This window comes from Lissotriton helveticus, chromosome 1_1, assembly GCF_964261635.1.
Source record: "Lissotriton helveticus chromosome 1_1, aLisHel1.1, whole genome shotgun sequence".
Lineage (NCBI taxonomy): Eukaryota > Metazoa > Chordata > Amphibia > Caudata > Salamandridae > Lissotriton > Lissotriton helveticus.
The window spans coordinates 638,680,010-638,697,464 of NC_136057.1; the positions used below are offsets into that span (position 1 = coordinate 638,680,010).

General features: G+C 47.5%; 1 protein-coding gene across 1 annotated transcript in view; it reads left to right on the top strand.

Annotated features, from left to right (window-relative positions):
- Positions 1 to 17,455, top strand: part of CAMK1D (calcium/calmodulin dependent protein kinase ID) — a 1,511,583-nt gene that overhangs the window by 1,487,066 nt on the left and 7,062 nt on the right. The window contains exon 10 of the mRNA XM_078674169.1: positions 3,576 to 3,711. Within this exon, the coding sequence (XP_078530295.1) occupies positions 3,576 to 3,711 (136 nt within the window). The remainder of the gene's footprint in view (positions 1 to 3,575; positions 3,712 to 17,455) is intronic.

Below are 17,455 nucleotides of genomic sequence, written 5' to 3' on the forward strand. Positions count from 1 at the left end.
GTGGGGTTGGCCGTGGGCTTCTTGAGCAGGGGCCTGACTTCAGCACGCTTCCAGTCATCTGGGAAGGTGCCTGTTTTGAAGGTGGTGTTGATGGTGTGTTGCAGTTGGGGCGCGATGGTGTCTGCGGATCTGTGGTAGATGTGTGGGGGGCAGGGGTCGTGGAGGGGGCCTGAGTGGATGCCTTTCATGGCCGTGGCGGTTTCCATGTTCGTGATTGGTTTCCAGTTGGAGATGGTGGGCTGGCTGGTGTCTTGGGGAGGCGGGGGCTGGCTGAGGTGTCTTGCGGGTGGTCGGTGAAGTTGCAAACATTACTCAAACGTACCAGACCACTTTACAGTAGACATATTTCATTACATACCTCTGTAAGTACAGAGGGTTCAAGAATTTACAAAGATTGGCAAATATAGTTACTTAAGCTCAAGTATTACAAAACGGTACATCATTACAGAAAAAGGAAACCAGTTGTATAATAAGTATATACAGCAGTCAAAAGTTTGTTAGAGACTTTTGAAGTGGAGGTAGTGTAGTTCTGTGCAAACAGATTAGTGAACATATTCTCCCTGGAGCCGATTAGCTGCAATGTCTTAGCTAAAATATTGTTGAAGGAAGAGGGTTTTCAGTTCCGTTTAGAAGGTGAATGAAAATGTTCTGAATGGAAGAGATTAGCGGCAGTGTTGTTGCCAAAATATCATTGAAGGGGGAGGGTTTTAAGTTAAAATTTGTTGGCCGCCAGTGAGAGGCTTGTCTGTAAGTGCTTAGGTTTGGAGGTTGTGAGTTCAAAATTCTGGTTATGCTACCCAAGAAGGATTGTGCCAGGAGTAATTATTTTGTTAATAGTTGGGGGTTCCAGTAGAAATGCTTCAGCATTTTAAGATGGCCAGAATCTACTGAAAGCTTGAATTTGTCCACCAGGTAAAAGGGAATGTATGTGTGTAGACCCTTACGGGTGATGCGAGCAGTTTATATGCAGCCCTGGCTTCAATGGGCAAACAGCAGGGATAGACCACTATGCATGTGATGTGGTAATTCGTGTTTCCCCCAAAGACAAAGTGTGCAGAATAGATTTCAGGTTGGTGAGATGGGTTTTAGGGAGACCAGTCAAGATGTTGCTACAATAATCGATTTGAGAGAGCACTAAGGTTTGAGCAAGAGATTTCAGATCTTGCACTCGAATGTGGCGGCTGATTCCCCTGGGAAACACAGTTGATAGTGCACGTTTCTGGCCATGGTGCTGATTTGAGACTGCAAGTTCAGCATCCTCTCTAGGATGACTCTTAAGGATTTGGCCCTTTCAGAAATTGTGGGTTTACTGTTAAGGATGTTGAGTGTGTCCATCCAGGATAATAACGGAATCATTGATTTCAAAGGGTTGATAAGGAGGTATTCAGTTTTGGAAGAGTTCAGTTTTAGGTATGCAGTTTTCTACAGAGTTTAGGGTGATGGTGAGGTGTAAAAGATTGTTTGGCAAGGAGACCTCTAGATATAGCTATGTGTAATCAGAATATTGGTGATAGAAACAAAACAGCTTCTTAGGAAGACTGCAATCGGTTCAATGTATACGTTGAATAGGGTCAGGCAAAGATAAACTCTGGGGGAACCTCTTGCCCACCCACCATCTGTGTAGATAGTCATTATATTTTTATCCTCTTTGATCTACGAATGATGAATGATTCAAACCATTTAAGAACTATGCTATCAATGCCCATTCAATGTTTCAGTTTGCCTAGGAGCGTGTAGTGAATGACCATGACAAAGGCTGATGATAGGTCAAGAAGAATCAGGAGGCAGGAGTTGCCTTAGTTTAAGATTAGAAGTGCATCATCGATCACCTGCACTAAAGCTGTTTCTGTGTTGTAGTCCTGATTGAAACCGGATTGGTATTCATCTAAGAGGTTATCTTTACTGTGATGGGTGAGCTGCTCCGCTATATACTATTCAATGATTTTTGCAGGAAAAGGCAAGTGGGAGATTGGGCACTAGTTTTTGAGGTCATTAGTATCTACTGAGGTATTTTGAAGAGAGGCGTGACGTGTTTAGTTTTGCGGCAATCAGGTAATATTCCTTGGCTGAGGGAGAGATTCACCCATTTTGTCTAGTAGGGAAACCTGCAAGAAAAAAGGCCTTAGGCGATGTTACTGGGCACTGGGTCCACAAAGTGGTTTGAGGATTTGGTTTTCATGACGATTATAAGTAGGTCTTCCTCTGTAATGATGTTAAAAATTTGCTGAGCGATTTGGATTTGAACATCGGCAAAGGGGGAGGCTGGATGTCTTGACGTAGATAAAACTCTCCATATCTTCTGATCCCTTACTTGCTTCAACAGGTGTATGTGATGCACATTTCGTTACTATATTTATACATCTCTCCACCCCAAGATGTATTTGAATTGTGTTGTTGTTGGCTACTAATCCTTTTACCAGTACTGGTTCAGTGTCATATAGTAACCTATGCATCAAGCTTCTTGCTCATAAATTGTGTTACCTATTATAGGCTTTGTGAAAAAGGTTATCAAAAATAGGATAAAATAGAGTAGCCAGAATATTTTCATGTTAAATGATAGTTGTAAATGTACTGGTAGTTGTACTGATAGTAAACAAAAATCAGTAGTCTGGTTACTTAACCCCTACCGTGCGGGTGAAATTCTCTCGCTGTGCAGGAGTTTTCATTAGTGGGCGGGATTCGGACGGCCAGGGGCCATCCTCCGCATACGGCCACAGTGACACGTGATGACTCTCGGCCGTCATGAGCATACAAGGGGTTAAATTGGCACTTGTGCTAGCATCAGTATGTATAGCATTAGACCCAGCCTTAGTAGTAGTGGAATGAGTGGTAGAGCCAGCATCAGTAATATCAGTAGTTTCATAATCACATGTAGAACTGGAAGTGCTTCTAGTAGCGGAGTGCTGATGTTAGTGCTTATTATGGTGCTCCATGTCCTAATATTAGCAATAAATTAGCAATCCTAAAAGTATTTACCGTAATAGTAGTAGGAGTAGTAGTTCCTATCACAGTAAGTTTAGATATAGAACCTGGATTTGCGTGAGCAGTATTAGTAATAATAAGAGATAATGTAGCCTGACCAGTACTCTTTCTAGTATTTGTAGCAACAATTGGTGCACCACTCCTGCATCTAGTTTCATTCCGAATGATAGCATGATTAGTATCACTGGGGCTTTTGTATTATTACTAATAGATACAGTTGGAGTGGTAGCACTGCAATCAGCATTAATAGTATTGTTGATACAGGACTGATTGTATAGGTGGGACATCTCTATTAAGCTGTATATTAGATATGTAATGAAATGGCATGTCTATTTTTCAATGTAGAAGAAGTGGGTCTCAAATGTACACAATATAAAAGGTCTCATAATGTGTACGTACTTTTTTAGATAAAAGAGGTTGTAGATGACATTGACTAGTGAGTTTAGAAATAGGTGAATGTAGTGTCTATGACGTGGCATTGATCCATTTCCCACACCAGTCAAAGACTGTCTTTTAATAGATAGTGCATGTTAAATCTAGCTACATGAGAACAGTCAGGTTCCTAAAAGTGTACCATGCTGTTTTCCTTCCAGCAAGCGTTCAATGCTACTGCGGTAGTCAGGCATATGAGAAGATTGCATCTTGGCAGCAGTCAGGACAATTCAAACGCAAGTGTTTCCAGTGCCACTCCCGCCAATCCGCTCCCAGATGGATCTGTCCGAAAGGAATGTGAGTATATGGTGCCAATACATATGGGATTTTACAAGTTTTATCACTGTTCAGAAAATAACTGTCAGTACCTGTCAGTCTAGCCTAAAATGAGCTGGAGAACCGTCTCCACCCAAATTAATCACCAAATGCACATTGGCCATTAAATATGGCCTGTAAAAAGGAAGAAATTGAACCTGCATGAGATTTTCTGTAAATCGATTTCAGATTTTGCAAGCTAACTTGATCTAAATTGAAAAGTTATGTTCCACAAATAAATCACTCATGAAATAAGGAAACGTAACAATAAGAACACCATGCACATGCAGTATGTTTTGGGGGTCTTTAGTGTGTTGTTGCACATCTGTTTTCTTGATATAGAGTTATCTATCCTTTTAATTTTGATAATATTTCATATGTTAGAAATACTAACTAAAAGGGACTTTGAGCCCTCCCTCTTCATCCACGAGTCTGCTTAACTTCCTTTCACATTTAGCTTCCTCACAGCACAGCATGCAACATAAACATTGGGTCAGCTCACTTTATCTGGTTCCCTTCTTTGCCCAATCACAATGTTGTCAACCATAGAGAAAGTAGATCTGTTCAGAGAAAATTTTGATTTGACCTAGATTAAAGTTTGGACAACCACTACCGGCCCGCGGGACGCGCGCGGACGCGCTCGGGCGAAGACCGGGCAAAGAGCGGGCCGTTTGAGGCCGTTCGAGGACCGGAGAGACTGGACTGGACCCTAAACCCTTGGTTCTTTACCTTCCTAGATAGTGCATTTTCCAACTACACTCTCCCTCTGTTTAGCAAGTTGCACAAAGTATTAATTCATCACCATGTCCACACGGGCAACCCGTAGTAAAACCGCTAAGGGTGGGAAGATGGTCAATGGAACCCTGGATGACTTTATTACCAGAACAAACGTAGCCATTGATCACAAAATTACGAAAATGCAAAAACGTGTATCACTGGACCTAGAAGCCACTAGAAGACTGTCCCAAGCCTTTGCAACGTCTAAGAAATCTTCCTTAGGTCACATAGCAACAGTTAAGAGCCCCGAACACTTACCTAACACCCGACTAATCACAACTCAGGTTGAGGTCCACCAAACCCCTCCCCCATCACCAAGGCTCTCTCTGTTTCCCAGTTCCTTCCATCTACAAAATAGGGATACTTCCCTTTCGTATGCTAGTGACAGGAGCGTTGATATTGACACAGATATAACCCCCAATTTGACTACCCCTACCACCATCGAGGAGTATGTTTCTTCCCAGGGTCCCCACCAAAAGGGCCCAATCCAAAAAAGGAAACGTACCATAATGTCTGCTTTCTCACGGAAGAAGGCAAAAATTGCTAGGATACACTGTCCACCCAATGTCAATTCATCTGCTCAGGGAACAGCAACAAGTCCTGTTGCCATAGACTTGGACCTCCCAAACGTTCCTGGGAACTGCCCAAGCCTGTGTCCAACTGTTGCTGCCACCTCACAGGCGAATATTGGGGGGGAACCAAGTGCACCGGGGGGTAGCGATGGAGAGTTCCTAGAAATAGTTTGGAACTCATTAAAAAAGCTTCTTACCCCGCTTGACCTTAGACTTTCCCGCATCGAAAACCACCTTTTAGAGATGGAAAAAAGTATTTTAAATCTAGCAAGCCTCACTTTCCAAAGTAACAACGGGCCTCCCATAGTCCAGGAAGATACACCCACTATCATGCCAGTTGTACCGCCCCTCAGCAAGCCAATACCTAAGCCTTTACCTAAACCACGCACTAAAGGCTTTGATCCCAAATTCACCAATCCCCCTGCTAAGCCACCTCCACAGTCTCTACAACAGCCATCCAAACCTACTAAAGAGGCTGTTGTACAAAGGGCGAATGCCACTAATTACAATCACTTTACTAAGCAGGGGCCACGGAACGCCGATAATTTTCGCGGGGGGTATATTGATCTACCCCCTGACGCAAGGCCCTTTGTGGTAGTATTAACGGGTGTTCCTGTACTGGGGAGTTCCATCCAAGAAAACTACTGGTCCCTCAAAAACAAGGTCATTCATTGGTTAAATACTAATAGGCAGACTCCAAGGCACCTTAGAAGCAAAGTCCTAATGGTGCGTAGAGTTCCCTGGGTAGGACCCACACGCAAATCTACCCAAGGTGACTGTATTGTAGTCTCTTTTGAGGATCCACAGACGGCAGAATATATTTGTTCATGGAACTCTGGAGAGGATAAATCATCCATTGTTGCTAGATCCTTAACTTTCTTTTACCCTCCGCGTCCTGCCCAAAACCATGTGGGCGAGTGGTCAAATCCCCGATATCCGGTCCATAGAGGGGAGAGTGGAGGACGGTATTATTCCAACAGGATGTGGCAGGGAGCAACAACCGTAAATAGATTCGGTTGTTTAGAAGAGGTAGACTGACTCTCCCCGCCTTCCTCCTTAGCCCATGACGTTAAGACCATACCGTCATCAGCAACCTTGGCTTTAGCAATTCCCGAGAGCAGCCTAGCGCGGTGTAGCTCTATCTCGAATGAATTGGGAAAGCCTGCTGGGTCATTACCCAGCACCACACCCTTCCACCCTTCCATTAGTCACCCTTCCGATCACCATAACTCACATATCGTAGCTGATGTTGGGCTGACGTGTAATGCCACTCACGAGGTAGCTCAGCGATTTACAATCTCGACCTTGCCCGATTCACCATCACGGTCACCTCCACCTGCGCTATCCCAAATTTGTAGTGACAGGGTAGCTCCTGTACCAGCTTTTATCGTATCAGCTCCCACCGAAGCCAAACTTATAGTTAGGGTGGGGCCACATCCCAAAGTGGATAATCCCACAGCGGATGTTATGTTGTTACCTGCAGACAGGAACCCTGAGTCTAATCTAACAGCACTTGGTCCAACTCCAGGAACAAAGGCTACCGGAAACATTGTTCCGGGTACTGCGCTTTGGATCCTGAGTTGGAACGTAGCAGGCCTTGCACGTAATCTTAACATCCCCGACTGGAATCTCCTTGTTGAATCCTTCGGGATTTGTTTACTGCAAGAAACCTGGTGTGTTGAACCCCGGCATAAGGTGGGTTATACCACATACTTCGTCCCAGCTCTTCAATCTATTGGTTCCAAAGGGCGCCCCTCAGGTGGCCTTCTAATTTGGGTTAGAATCTCTTTGGGCCTTTCCATCAGACACCTACCCACAACCTCCCCTGATCTGCAGAGGCTAATAGTTAGAGGTCTGGGGGGGAAAAATCTGGAAATATTTAATATCTACCTTAGAGGGGCAAGGGGTGGCGTATCCATGTTGTCACAATCTGGCCTAGAAGAAGAACTCGGAACTTGCAACGCCAACTCTCTTGTCCTACTTGCAGGGGATTTTAATTGTTCTTTCGAGCCTCTTTCTAGTGAGGACATTTGAGACACTTGGGAGGAAGACACTAGGAGAGGTATCCCCTTACTAACACTTGATCCTATTAAAAAATGGTCACAGAGGGCCATAGATCTTTATGCCCTTTGTATGGAATTTGGATTAAGGGCAACTAATGGCAGATCCAAATCCGATCCCAATGGGGCCCACACCTTCAATAGGGCTGTTCCCACCTCTCGGATCGATTACATTCTCCTGAACCACAAGCTTTGGGCCTATCTGCTCGACATGGAAGTTTTAACAACGGCTGATAGTGACCACAATCTCCTAGCATTGTCACTGTCTTCCCCTTGGAGGGGTTCGAAGACAAACCCCCCCCCACTTATGGAAGTCAACACATGAAGTTTGCCCTTCGAACTGTGGTAGGAGGCTTAAATGGAGCAAAGTTGCCACGGACGAAGGGAAATTGGCAATAGCAAATTCATTAATGTCCAAAGTCAAAGCAGGGCTTGACGCCATGTGCTCTGGTAATGCGGACGCTTTACAACTTTTTACTGAAACAACCAAAGCTCTGGGAGATCTGTTCATTATCGCTCCAGTAAATGGGAGACGGAAGGGAAAAAGCATTCCAAAAAGTGGTGCTTCCTGGTTCACCCCTGCCTGTCGCTCTGCAAAATGCGATCTCATCAGAGCAGTGAAATCTAAGGAAGTTAATACCATAAAATTTGCCAGGAAAAGATACCGGAAGACACTATCTACGGCCAGGGTCGAGCACGAAACGCAATTTTGGACCAACCTAAAAGAGGCAAGTTCCAGGAAAGACTCAAAGGGCTTTTGGGATCTGGTGAGATTGAAGACCAAACCCGTTACCTCCCTTTTGACTTGCAATATTACTGGGGAGGTGTGGTTTGCTCATTTCTCCCAGCTTTACTCTCTAACTGGGGGTTCTACATCCAACCACACGATCCAACTGCCCGGCCCTCGCTCCCACTTCAACAGTATAGTTCACACTAAGGCTGATCTTTTTACCACCAAGGAAGTTGAGGGGGCAATTAAATGCTTGGTTCCAAATAAAGCTGCGGGGCCTGATGGAATCCCAGGTGACCTAATAAGGGTCAACACACGAGAATGGAGCAGCCTAATCGCCGCACTTCTGAATGCTGCTTTGATGGGTGGAGCACTCCCGGTCTCATGGAAGGGAGCAGAGGTCGTCCCTATTTTTAAGAAAGGGACCCGGGACGACCCCGCAAATTATCGCCCAATCAGCTTGCTCGATTCTACGCAGAAGATTGCTGGCAAAGTAGTCCTAGGAAGGATCCAGCAGTGGATGGAGGACGAAAAAATCCTTTCGGATTACCAGGCGGGGTTTAGATCAGGCACTGGCACTATTGAGCAAACATTCCGGCTCCTCATGATTCTTTGGAAAGTAGTCGTCCTGGGCAAAAGTAGCCTGTACCTTGCGTTTATAGACCTACGCACCGCATTTGACTTAGTTCCACGAGACCAACTGTGGCGTGTATTGGACACGATGGGTATTCCCCAGTACTTACTACACATGCTTATCCAACTACATGAGGACAACTTTGCTCAGATCAGGTGGGGAGACCAGGGCCAAAAAACACCTTGCATCCCTGTGAATAGGGGAGTCCGCCAGGGTTGTGTGCTTGCCCCCCACTCTATTCTCTCTATATGTTAATGGAGTGGTGAAGCATCTTCTTAAACACCCAGCTGATGCACCTACCCTGGCTGGTAGGAAAATTCCTACTCTCCTCTTCGCAGACGACACCCTCCTGATCTCGAAAACACCTGCAGGCCTGCAACGCCTACTCACTGGCTTTAAAGACTTCTGTGACGCGAGGGGTCTCTCTATAAATGTTAGTAAAACCAAGTTCCTGGTAATGAACGCCCGGAAGAAATCTGTCACTCCACCATCTCTGGATTTTGTTCCACTTGAAAGGGTAAAGGAGTTTGACTATTTGGGCATTCGCCTCAGTGACTCAATGAGCTGGCAACCCCACCAACAAAAGGCATCGTTGGCCCACAAGAAGGTGGTAGGGGTACTTATGAAAGAACAACGGGCCTCAATCCTCAAACCTATTGGTCCTGTTTTGGACATCTACAGGGCAAGGGGGGTGAGTGCAGCCCTCTACGGATCAGAACTATGGGGCTTTCAGAACACAGACATTTTAACCAGAGTGGAAAATAAATTTCACAGAGACCTCATGGGACTGCCGCACAGTACTCCTGCCCTTCCAATCCTACTTGACGCAGGCACTCGCCCAATAGGAGATCAGGCAAGGTTGCGTCCCCTTCTCCTTTGGGCACGCATTTGGAGGGTACCAGAATTATCTAGTTATGCTGACGGGCTAAAGGAACTGCTTTTAACACCAGGCTGGTCCAAAATCCGCTGGCTCAAAGAAATCAAGTGTCTTCTCATTTTACTAGGCCTTGAGGATGCATGGGATAACAGATCAGCCCCGCCTAAACAGACACTCAAGTCGTTGTATTGGTCATGGGTGACGAATGCCAGGAATTGTAATTCAAGTCTTTGCAGATCTACTGTTGAATTTCTTTTGCTTAAGGACGTCCCTTACTATGAATCATACCTGGACCAGATTAGCAAATCATGGGACAGGGCACTTTATATCAAATTTAGGTTGGGTCTATTACCAGTGGGCAAACTGATTGCCAGTTGGAGGACATCATCGCATTCAGCTTTATTTTGTCCGTTTTGTACCAGCAGGCCAGAGTCTGTGCCCCACCTTCTCTTTGAGTGTCCAGCCTATATTGCCCCGCGTCACTCCTGGCTAAAGCCCTTGTGTAGGAGTCTAGGAACTAGATCTCACCTTGAGGCTCTTCGTTTTTTAAGATCTGACCCCCGCCCCTTGTTTGCTTTCTGTTTAGCTAAATTTTTGGCGTGGGCCTGGCGGATCAGGTCTTTTAAGCTAAAAGCAGTACATAATTAGCAAGTTGCTTATTCTGCTTTTATTGCCCATAGCGGGCGCATGTAAATGATGTAAATTATGAAATTGAACTGTTTTTATATGTACTCATCTTTTTCGTTTACATATGTTTGTTTGTAATGCTTTTTAAGATATGTGCAAAGTATCGAAATAAAGCTTGTTTCAACATCAACAAGATTAAAGTTTGTGAGGGGACAGCAGCTCCCCAGATCTTGGTACTGAACCCTCGCCGCTGTTTGCAGTGCATCACATTCTGGAGTAGCCATGTTTTAAACCAGTCTTTAAATCTATTTTAAAATGACAGCCCATGCGCGTGCATAGGCACACATCTGTGGCAACACATCTTTGAATGTTTTTGCTAAACTATTTTTCAAAATCATTCAAAGATGACAGCCTGTGCATGGGCACGTATGCATACTCTGGTGGCTATTTATTCAGCATTTTTTGTAAACTTTACAAAAATGTAATATAAATAGCCAGAAGCAAGAGGTTGTGAGCCAATACCTGCCATATTAGCTATATCAATGCTTGTTATAAGTGAGTTTTAGGAAGAATATTGTTACTTTAATTGATCTCTAATCAGCACAGTATAGAACAGTTTGAAAGGTAACTATCGCCGTTAAGGTGGAAGAGTGTATTCCCACTGCTCTCACTGGTCAAAAAAGGAAAAACAGAATGATAACAAAACAGGTTATTATCATTTTATTTTTCCTTGCTGAGCCAATTCTAGGGCAAGGCGCGGCCCAGACGTCTTAGGACAGCCAAACCGACATGCGCATGTAGATCTCTCCACCCGAGCCGTGTTGCACAGACTGGTGAAGACAGACACAGGCTCCAAGGCCCTGACTGAGGCCGCTCAGGCCAATAATGATGTTGCTCTCTTGTTGGATAGTTCCAGCATGACAGTAGTGTATGGATTGGTGTAGGGAGTCTGGGAGCCTGCCAGGAGTCGACAGGAGCAGAAGAGGACCAGGGAAGCAGCCAGCAGGTAAGTGCTTTTGTATTTTCTTAGTTATTTTTCACCCCCATGCTGACCCCTGCGCTGCCCCACCGCACATTTTTTTCACAGCAGCTGCTACTGACTAATTCAGTAGCAGAATCAGTATACTATCCTGAATAGCCAAGTAATCAAGTGGTAAAGTGTCTTTTTAGCACTGCAGAGGCATAAAAGATGAATTTCTGTGAGGTACAGGCTAGAGGTTCCAAAATACCATATGTATATAATGCATTCTATAATATGTTAACTAAAAGGTAATATTTGAGTTACCATGCCAAAGAATTAGAAAGTAAGAATTCAAGATCCAGAGGTTACTTCAATCAATCAATCAGGGAATTTTAAGCACGCTACTCACCCGTGAAGGTCTCAAGGCGCTAGGGGAGCAGCTCTGGACAGTTGAAGTGCCAGGTCTGAGGGTCTTCCTGAAGATGTGCAGGGTGGGGGTGCATCTGATGTCGTTTGGCAGCTCGTTCCAGGTGTAGGAGAAGGTTCTTTCACCTGTTCTTGATCTGCAGATGTGCGGGGTTTCAGCGAGGGCGAGTTCGGCAGATTTGAGGTTCGTCTTGGGTACGTGGAAGGAGATTCTGTCATTGAGATATTGAGGTCTGGTGTTGTGGAGGCATTTGTAGGCATGGGTGAGTATCTTGAACGTTACCCGCTTCTCAACGGGGAGCCAGTGGAGGTTTCGCAGGTGTTGGGTGATGTGTTTGTGTCGAGGGATGCCGAGGACGAGTCTGGCTGCTATGTTCTGTATGGTTTGGAGTTTGGGAGCAGAAACTTGTTGATCCTGACGTGGAGCATGTTTCTGTAATCCAGTCTGCTGGTTAAGAGTGCCTGGGTGATGGTCTTCCTTGATTGGGGGGGATCCATTTGAAGGTCTTGAAGAGGATGTTGTAGCAGGTGGAGGTGACAGCGCTTACCTGTCGGGCCGTGGAGAGGGAGGCGTAGAGTACCATGCCGAGGTTTCGGGTATGGTCCGTGAGGGTGGGGGCTGCCTGGGGCAGTGGGCCACAAGGTGTTGTTACATGCCGAGGACGAGGATCCGAGGACAAGGACCTCTGTCTTCTCTGAGTTGAGCTTCAGGCAGCTGCTGCTCATCCGGGGTGCAATGTCCCTCATTCCTTCCTGGAAGTTGAGTCTGGTGGTGATGGGGTCCTCGGTGAGGGAGAGGATAAGCTGGGTGTCATCGGCGTAGGATTCTTTGCTGAGTCCGTGCTGTCTGACGATGGCAGTGAGGGGGTCCATGTAGATGTTGAAGAGTGTGAGGCTGAGCAACAATCTTTGGGGTACTCCACAGTTGATTTCCATGGGTTTGGAGAGGAAGGGCAGCAGTCTGATTCTTTGGGTTCTGTCAGTGAGGAAGGAGTGGCGCCGGTTGAGGGTGGTACCCTGTGTGCCGGCATCGTGGAGTCTGGCGGTGAGTGTGCGGTAGGAGACGGTGTCGAACGCTGCAGAGAGTTCGAGTAGGATCAGGGCCGCGTTGTGTCCTTGGTCGAGGAGGGTGCCGATGTCATCTGTGGTGGCGAGTAGAGCTGTCTCAGTGCTGTGGTTGCTGTGGAATCTGTATTGGGAGGGGTCGATGATGGAGTTTTCTTCAATGAATTTTGTTAATTGAACATTGACGGTCTTCTCTGTGACTTTGGCAGTGAAGGGTAGGAGGGAGATGGGCCAGTAGTTCTTGAGGTCTGTGGGTCTGCTGATGGCTTCTTGAGTAGGGGTCTGGCCTCTGCGCGTTCAAGAAAGATGCAGATTTCGAAGGTGGCATTGATGGATGGTGTGTCGCAGTTCTGGAGTGATGGCAGCGGCAGCCCTGTGGAAGATGTGCGTGGGGCAAGTGTCAGTGGGTGGCTCCTGAGTGGATACCTTTCATGGTTGATCTGATGTCTTCGATGGTGACTGGGTTCCAGCAGGAGATGGTGGGCTGGCTGGCATTGCTGGAGGAGGGGGTGGCTTCGAAGTTGGAGGCCCTTGATGTTCAAATGGAAGTAGGATCCAAGCTTGTTGCAGAGGTCCTGGGATGGTGTGGTGTCTGTGGATTCACTGGGGGTTTTGGTGAATTCCTGGATGACGCTGAAGAGTTCCTTGGAGTTGGCAAGGATATTGTCCTGGATGAAGGTCCTTTTGGTGGATCTGATATGCTGGTGGTATTCCGGCATGGCATTCTTGAAGGTGGTGAGATCTTCTGAGGTTTTGTTGTTTCTCCAGTTCTTCTCGAGACGTCTACAGGTGCGTCTGTATTCTTGAAGGTTGGTGGTGAACCAGGAGACCTTCCTTGGGCACTGTTTGTCGGGGTTCCTTAGGGGCACAAGCTCTTCTGCGCAGTTGGTGATCCATCTGTGGAGCTTTTTGACTGTGAGGTTTGCGTTGGTTTAGGTGGTGGGGCATCGCAGTTAAGGGTGGAGTTGAGTTGCTCCTCGGTGACTTTGCTCCAGTTTCTTCATGGATGGTGGAGTGCAGGTTTGGGCAGTGTGGGTTTGTTGACGAGGAAGTGTACCCAGTGGTGGTCTGTCCATTGTGATTGCGTGGTGTGGCTGAGGTGGATGTTGTTCCCACCTGCGAAAACGGGGTCGAGGTAGTGTCCTGCTTTGTAGGTAGGGGCGGGGATGAGCTGTATCAGTCCGATGTTGGTGAGGTTGTCTAGAAGGGTGGTAGAGTTGGGTTCCCTGGGGTTGTCGAGGTGGAAATTCAGGTCTCCGATGAGCATGTAGTCCATGGAGGCGATGGTGCGGGGTGCGATGAGGTCGGTGATGGTCTTGGGAAATGAGGCACGAGGTCCTGGGGACCTGTATGCGAGGGTGCCACACAGCGTGGTTCTGGGGCTGGTCTGCATCTGGAAGTGAAGGTGTTCTGTGGAGGAGGGGTCGCTTGTGGTGGAGGTGGAGAGTCGGAGAGAGGTCTTGTGTGCGATGGAGAGTCCCCCTCATGGGCGGTTGGGCCGGTCCTTCCTCTGGATTTTGTATCGATCTGGGATGGTGGTGGCGATCTCGGGCGGGAGAGGCATTGGTCCAGGTTGCTGTGAAGAAGGCAATGTCTGGCGTGAGGGTGTCGAGGAGGTCCCAGATCTCTACGGTGTGTTTGTGCAGGGAGCGCACGTTGAGGAGGATGCACTTCAGGGCTTCGGTAGTGTTGGTGTCCGATGAGGTGGTTGTGACCATGGGGGTGCGGAGGGTGATGAAGGTCTGGCAGCAGCAACTGAAGGCGAACTGCCCATGGCTGGTGTTCAGCGTAGACAGCTGGCAGTTGTTGTCCCTTCCGGGGTTCAGTGCGAGGAGGGCAGCTGAGTTGTAGAGGCGACCTGGCGCTGGTCACGGTCAGTTCGCACATGGGTTCAGACCAGCTTGCCTTTGGCTCCCCATCGGGCCAGCTGCACAGCGGCCGCTATTAAATAGGGGAGAGGGTAGGGAAGTGCAGCTGGGAGGCGGGAGAGGGGAAGTGGCAGGAGGCAAGGGGGTGGGGGCAGCAGCAGTGGGAAAGGGCGGCGAAGTGGGACCGAGGAAAAAGGCAATAGGCACAAAGAAGCACAATACAAAAGAATAACAGCACTAGAAGTAAAAAAGGCACAATATATAAGTCACACAGCAAGAGACACAATACAGAAATTCACAATACAAGAGGCACGATACTGAGAACAGACCTACGGAGAGCGGACTTGAAACCTGCCCAAGCAGGGCAGTGTCACAACAGCAGAAGCGGCACACACAACAGCGGAGCTGCAGAGGAGAGAGCTGGTTAATTCAAATTTGAGCAACGTTCAGAGATATTTTTTTTTTGTGTAACTTTTTATTATAATAAAACATCAAAAAACAAACAAGGCTATATAACAATAGTGCAACCATTAGGCGTGTGCTCAAGGAGGACGGGAGACACATGATAACATAAGACAGAATTTATCGATTACAGGTAAGGGGGTCGGAGGTGAGAATTACATATCAACAATAAGGTACACCACATCATAGCAGGAATGCCGGGTCAGGGCGATTGGGGAGGATTAGAGATCTCAGCAAGTGGGGGCGTACATATATCTCCCCGGTACGAGTTCCATTGGTTCCAAATTTTCCCCCATTTTCTGGGTCTACCTCTCGCCACATACACCGTTTTCTCTCTAAACATGCACCAGTCCATATTCTCTTTCCAGGCAGTCACTGTGGGGGGCCTCTGGGACCCACATAATTGTGCAATATCTCGTTTGGCTATCATATTGGCAAGAGTCGCCCATCAAAGCTGTGATACATCATAATCATTCGGTCCCCACACATTCAATAGACATTGTCGGGCTTCTGTCATCATCACAATACCCGTTACATCACTCATCACATCATGTATACGGTTCCAAAAACGCACCACCTCAGGGCATTCCCAAATTATATGAAGAAAGGTGCCAAGGAGACCGCAACCACGCCTACATAAGCCATCCGCGGAATAGCCCATATGAATCAGGCGGGGGCCGGTGACATAGACTCGATGGAGGATCTTGAGTTGGACCAGGCAGAGGCGGGCCGGAATCGCAACCTCCCTGGGAGAGGAGATCGCAGATTGCCAGTCCTCGTCATCTAATTCAATACAATCAGCAATCCAGGTGTCCCTAAGGCGGTCAAGCAGGCTCGACCGGTCATTGATCATCTTTTTGTAAAACAAAGAAATGGTGCTACCTGGCACATGACCATCCAATATACGATCTTCGAGGGGGGAGGATTCCGGAACGTCACTACCCACAGAAAAAACTGAATTCAAGGCATGACGTACTTGAACATAACGAAAGAATTCCCTATCGCTCAGTTGATATTCCACTTGTAAGTCTGAAAAGGTCTTTACCCTGCCCTTAACTCAGAGATCACGCACTTTACTAATACCGATCGTATCCCATTTGTCAAACCCCTTCGTCTTCCACAGACAACCCAATTTTGCGGAGGCATAAAGCGGAGTTGCACGGGTCAATCTATCTCTCCAGCCCATAGCCGCAGTCGCGCTATGCCACACTCGCACTGCTATAGCGGTAGGACCTGAGAGTTGCAGACGGGAGGATCCCAAATAGAGCGCCCTGTTATAGTCACCACCCGGTAGCAGCCACCTGTCCATCTCAAACGCTGGATTCAACGCCGGACCATACATCCCATGGTTGATGGCAGCAAGTTGGGAAGCCCAATAATACCGTCTAATATCCGGAAGTGCTATGCCGCCATCATACCAGGGAAGCGTTAACTTTGGAAGAGCGATGCGCGAGTGTCCACCCCATATCAATTGCCTCTGCAAGGATTCTACCTATCAGAACACCTTCCGGGAGACCCAAAACCACCCGCCCCAAGTCTGCAAATGTTGTGGATTGTAGGCCAGGAGGAACGTACACCGATACTAATGAAACTATTCTCCCCTCCCACCTACCTACAAGTGCGACATATCTACCCCTAGTGTCAAAGACCACGTCATCAACCTCGAGGGGGAGTGAGGTCTTAAGTAATATACCCACCCCTCTAGAACTAGAAGTAAATCCAGAATGAGCCACAAGACGATACCTCCGCCTGTTAAGAGCGTGGCAAGTATTCCCAATCAAATGTGTCTCTTGTAGCAGTACAACATCGGGCAAGAGGCGCCGCAAGAGCTGCATAACCACCCCCCTCTTTATCCGATCTCCCAACCCATTCACATTCCAGCACATTAGCTTCAACCCCCTACCCCCCATCCAAGCCCACGATGAACTCCCATCTCAGAACGAGCACCACACCAATGTCTGAAGTCGTAACAGTTCATTGCCTTGAAGAAAAAGGAAACAACCCCCACACACTTCCCCCCTCCCCCAGCAATACCCAACACAACTCCCCCCCACCCTGCACCCCTGCACAGACTCAGAAGCCACCCCAATTCGCAGTGTGCCTGTCGCCCTAGCAAAAAACAACTAATCTACACAAAGAAACCCCAGAGGAGGAAAGGGTCCCTCTGTCCCGCCGCCCCCAAAGATACACATAGAACGATCAGAGAAGTCAGTGAGCCGCAGCTGTCCATGGTGGATAGTGTTCAGGATTAAGGCACCATTGTTATTCTTGGTCCATTAGGCTCCCCTCAGCGCCACCAGTTTGATCTCGGCCAGCACGACGAGCAGGCAGCGTGTCCAACCAATCACTCGCTTCTTCAGGCCGGACAAAAAAGAATGTCGTCATATTCCACACGCAGCCGGGCCGGGAACAACATCGCATATTTCAAATCCATATCTCTGAGTCGCCGTTTCACCCCTTGAAATCCCATTCGTTGCTTCTGAACAGATTGAGAAAAGTCCGGATAAAAGTTCACCGCGACGTTCTCGAACTGCGTAGGACCGCTTGTCCGTGCAGCCTGCAAGATGGCGTCTCGGTCCCTGAAGTTAAAGATTCTTGCGATGATCGGACGGGGGGGAAACCCGGCTTTGCCTGTCCCCCTGGCACCCTGTGTGCGCGTTCAACCGC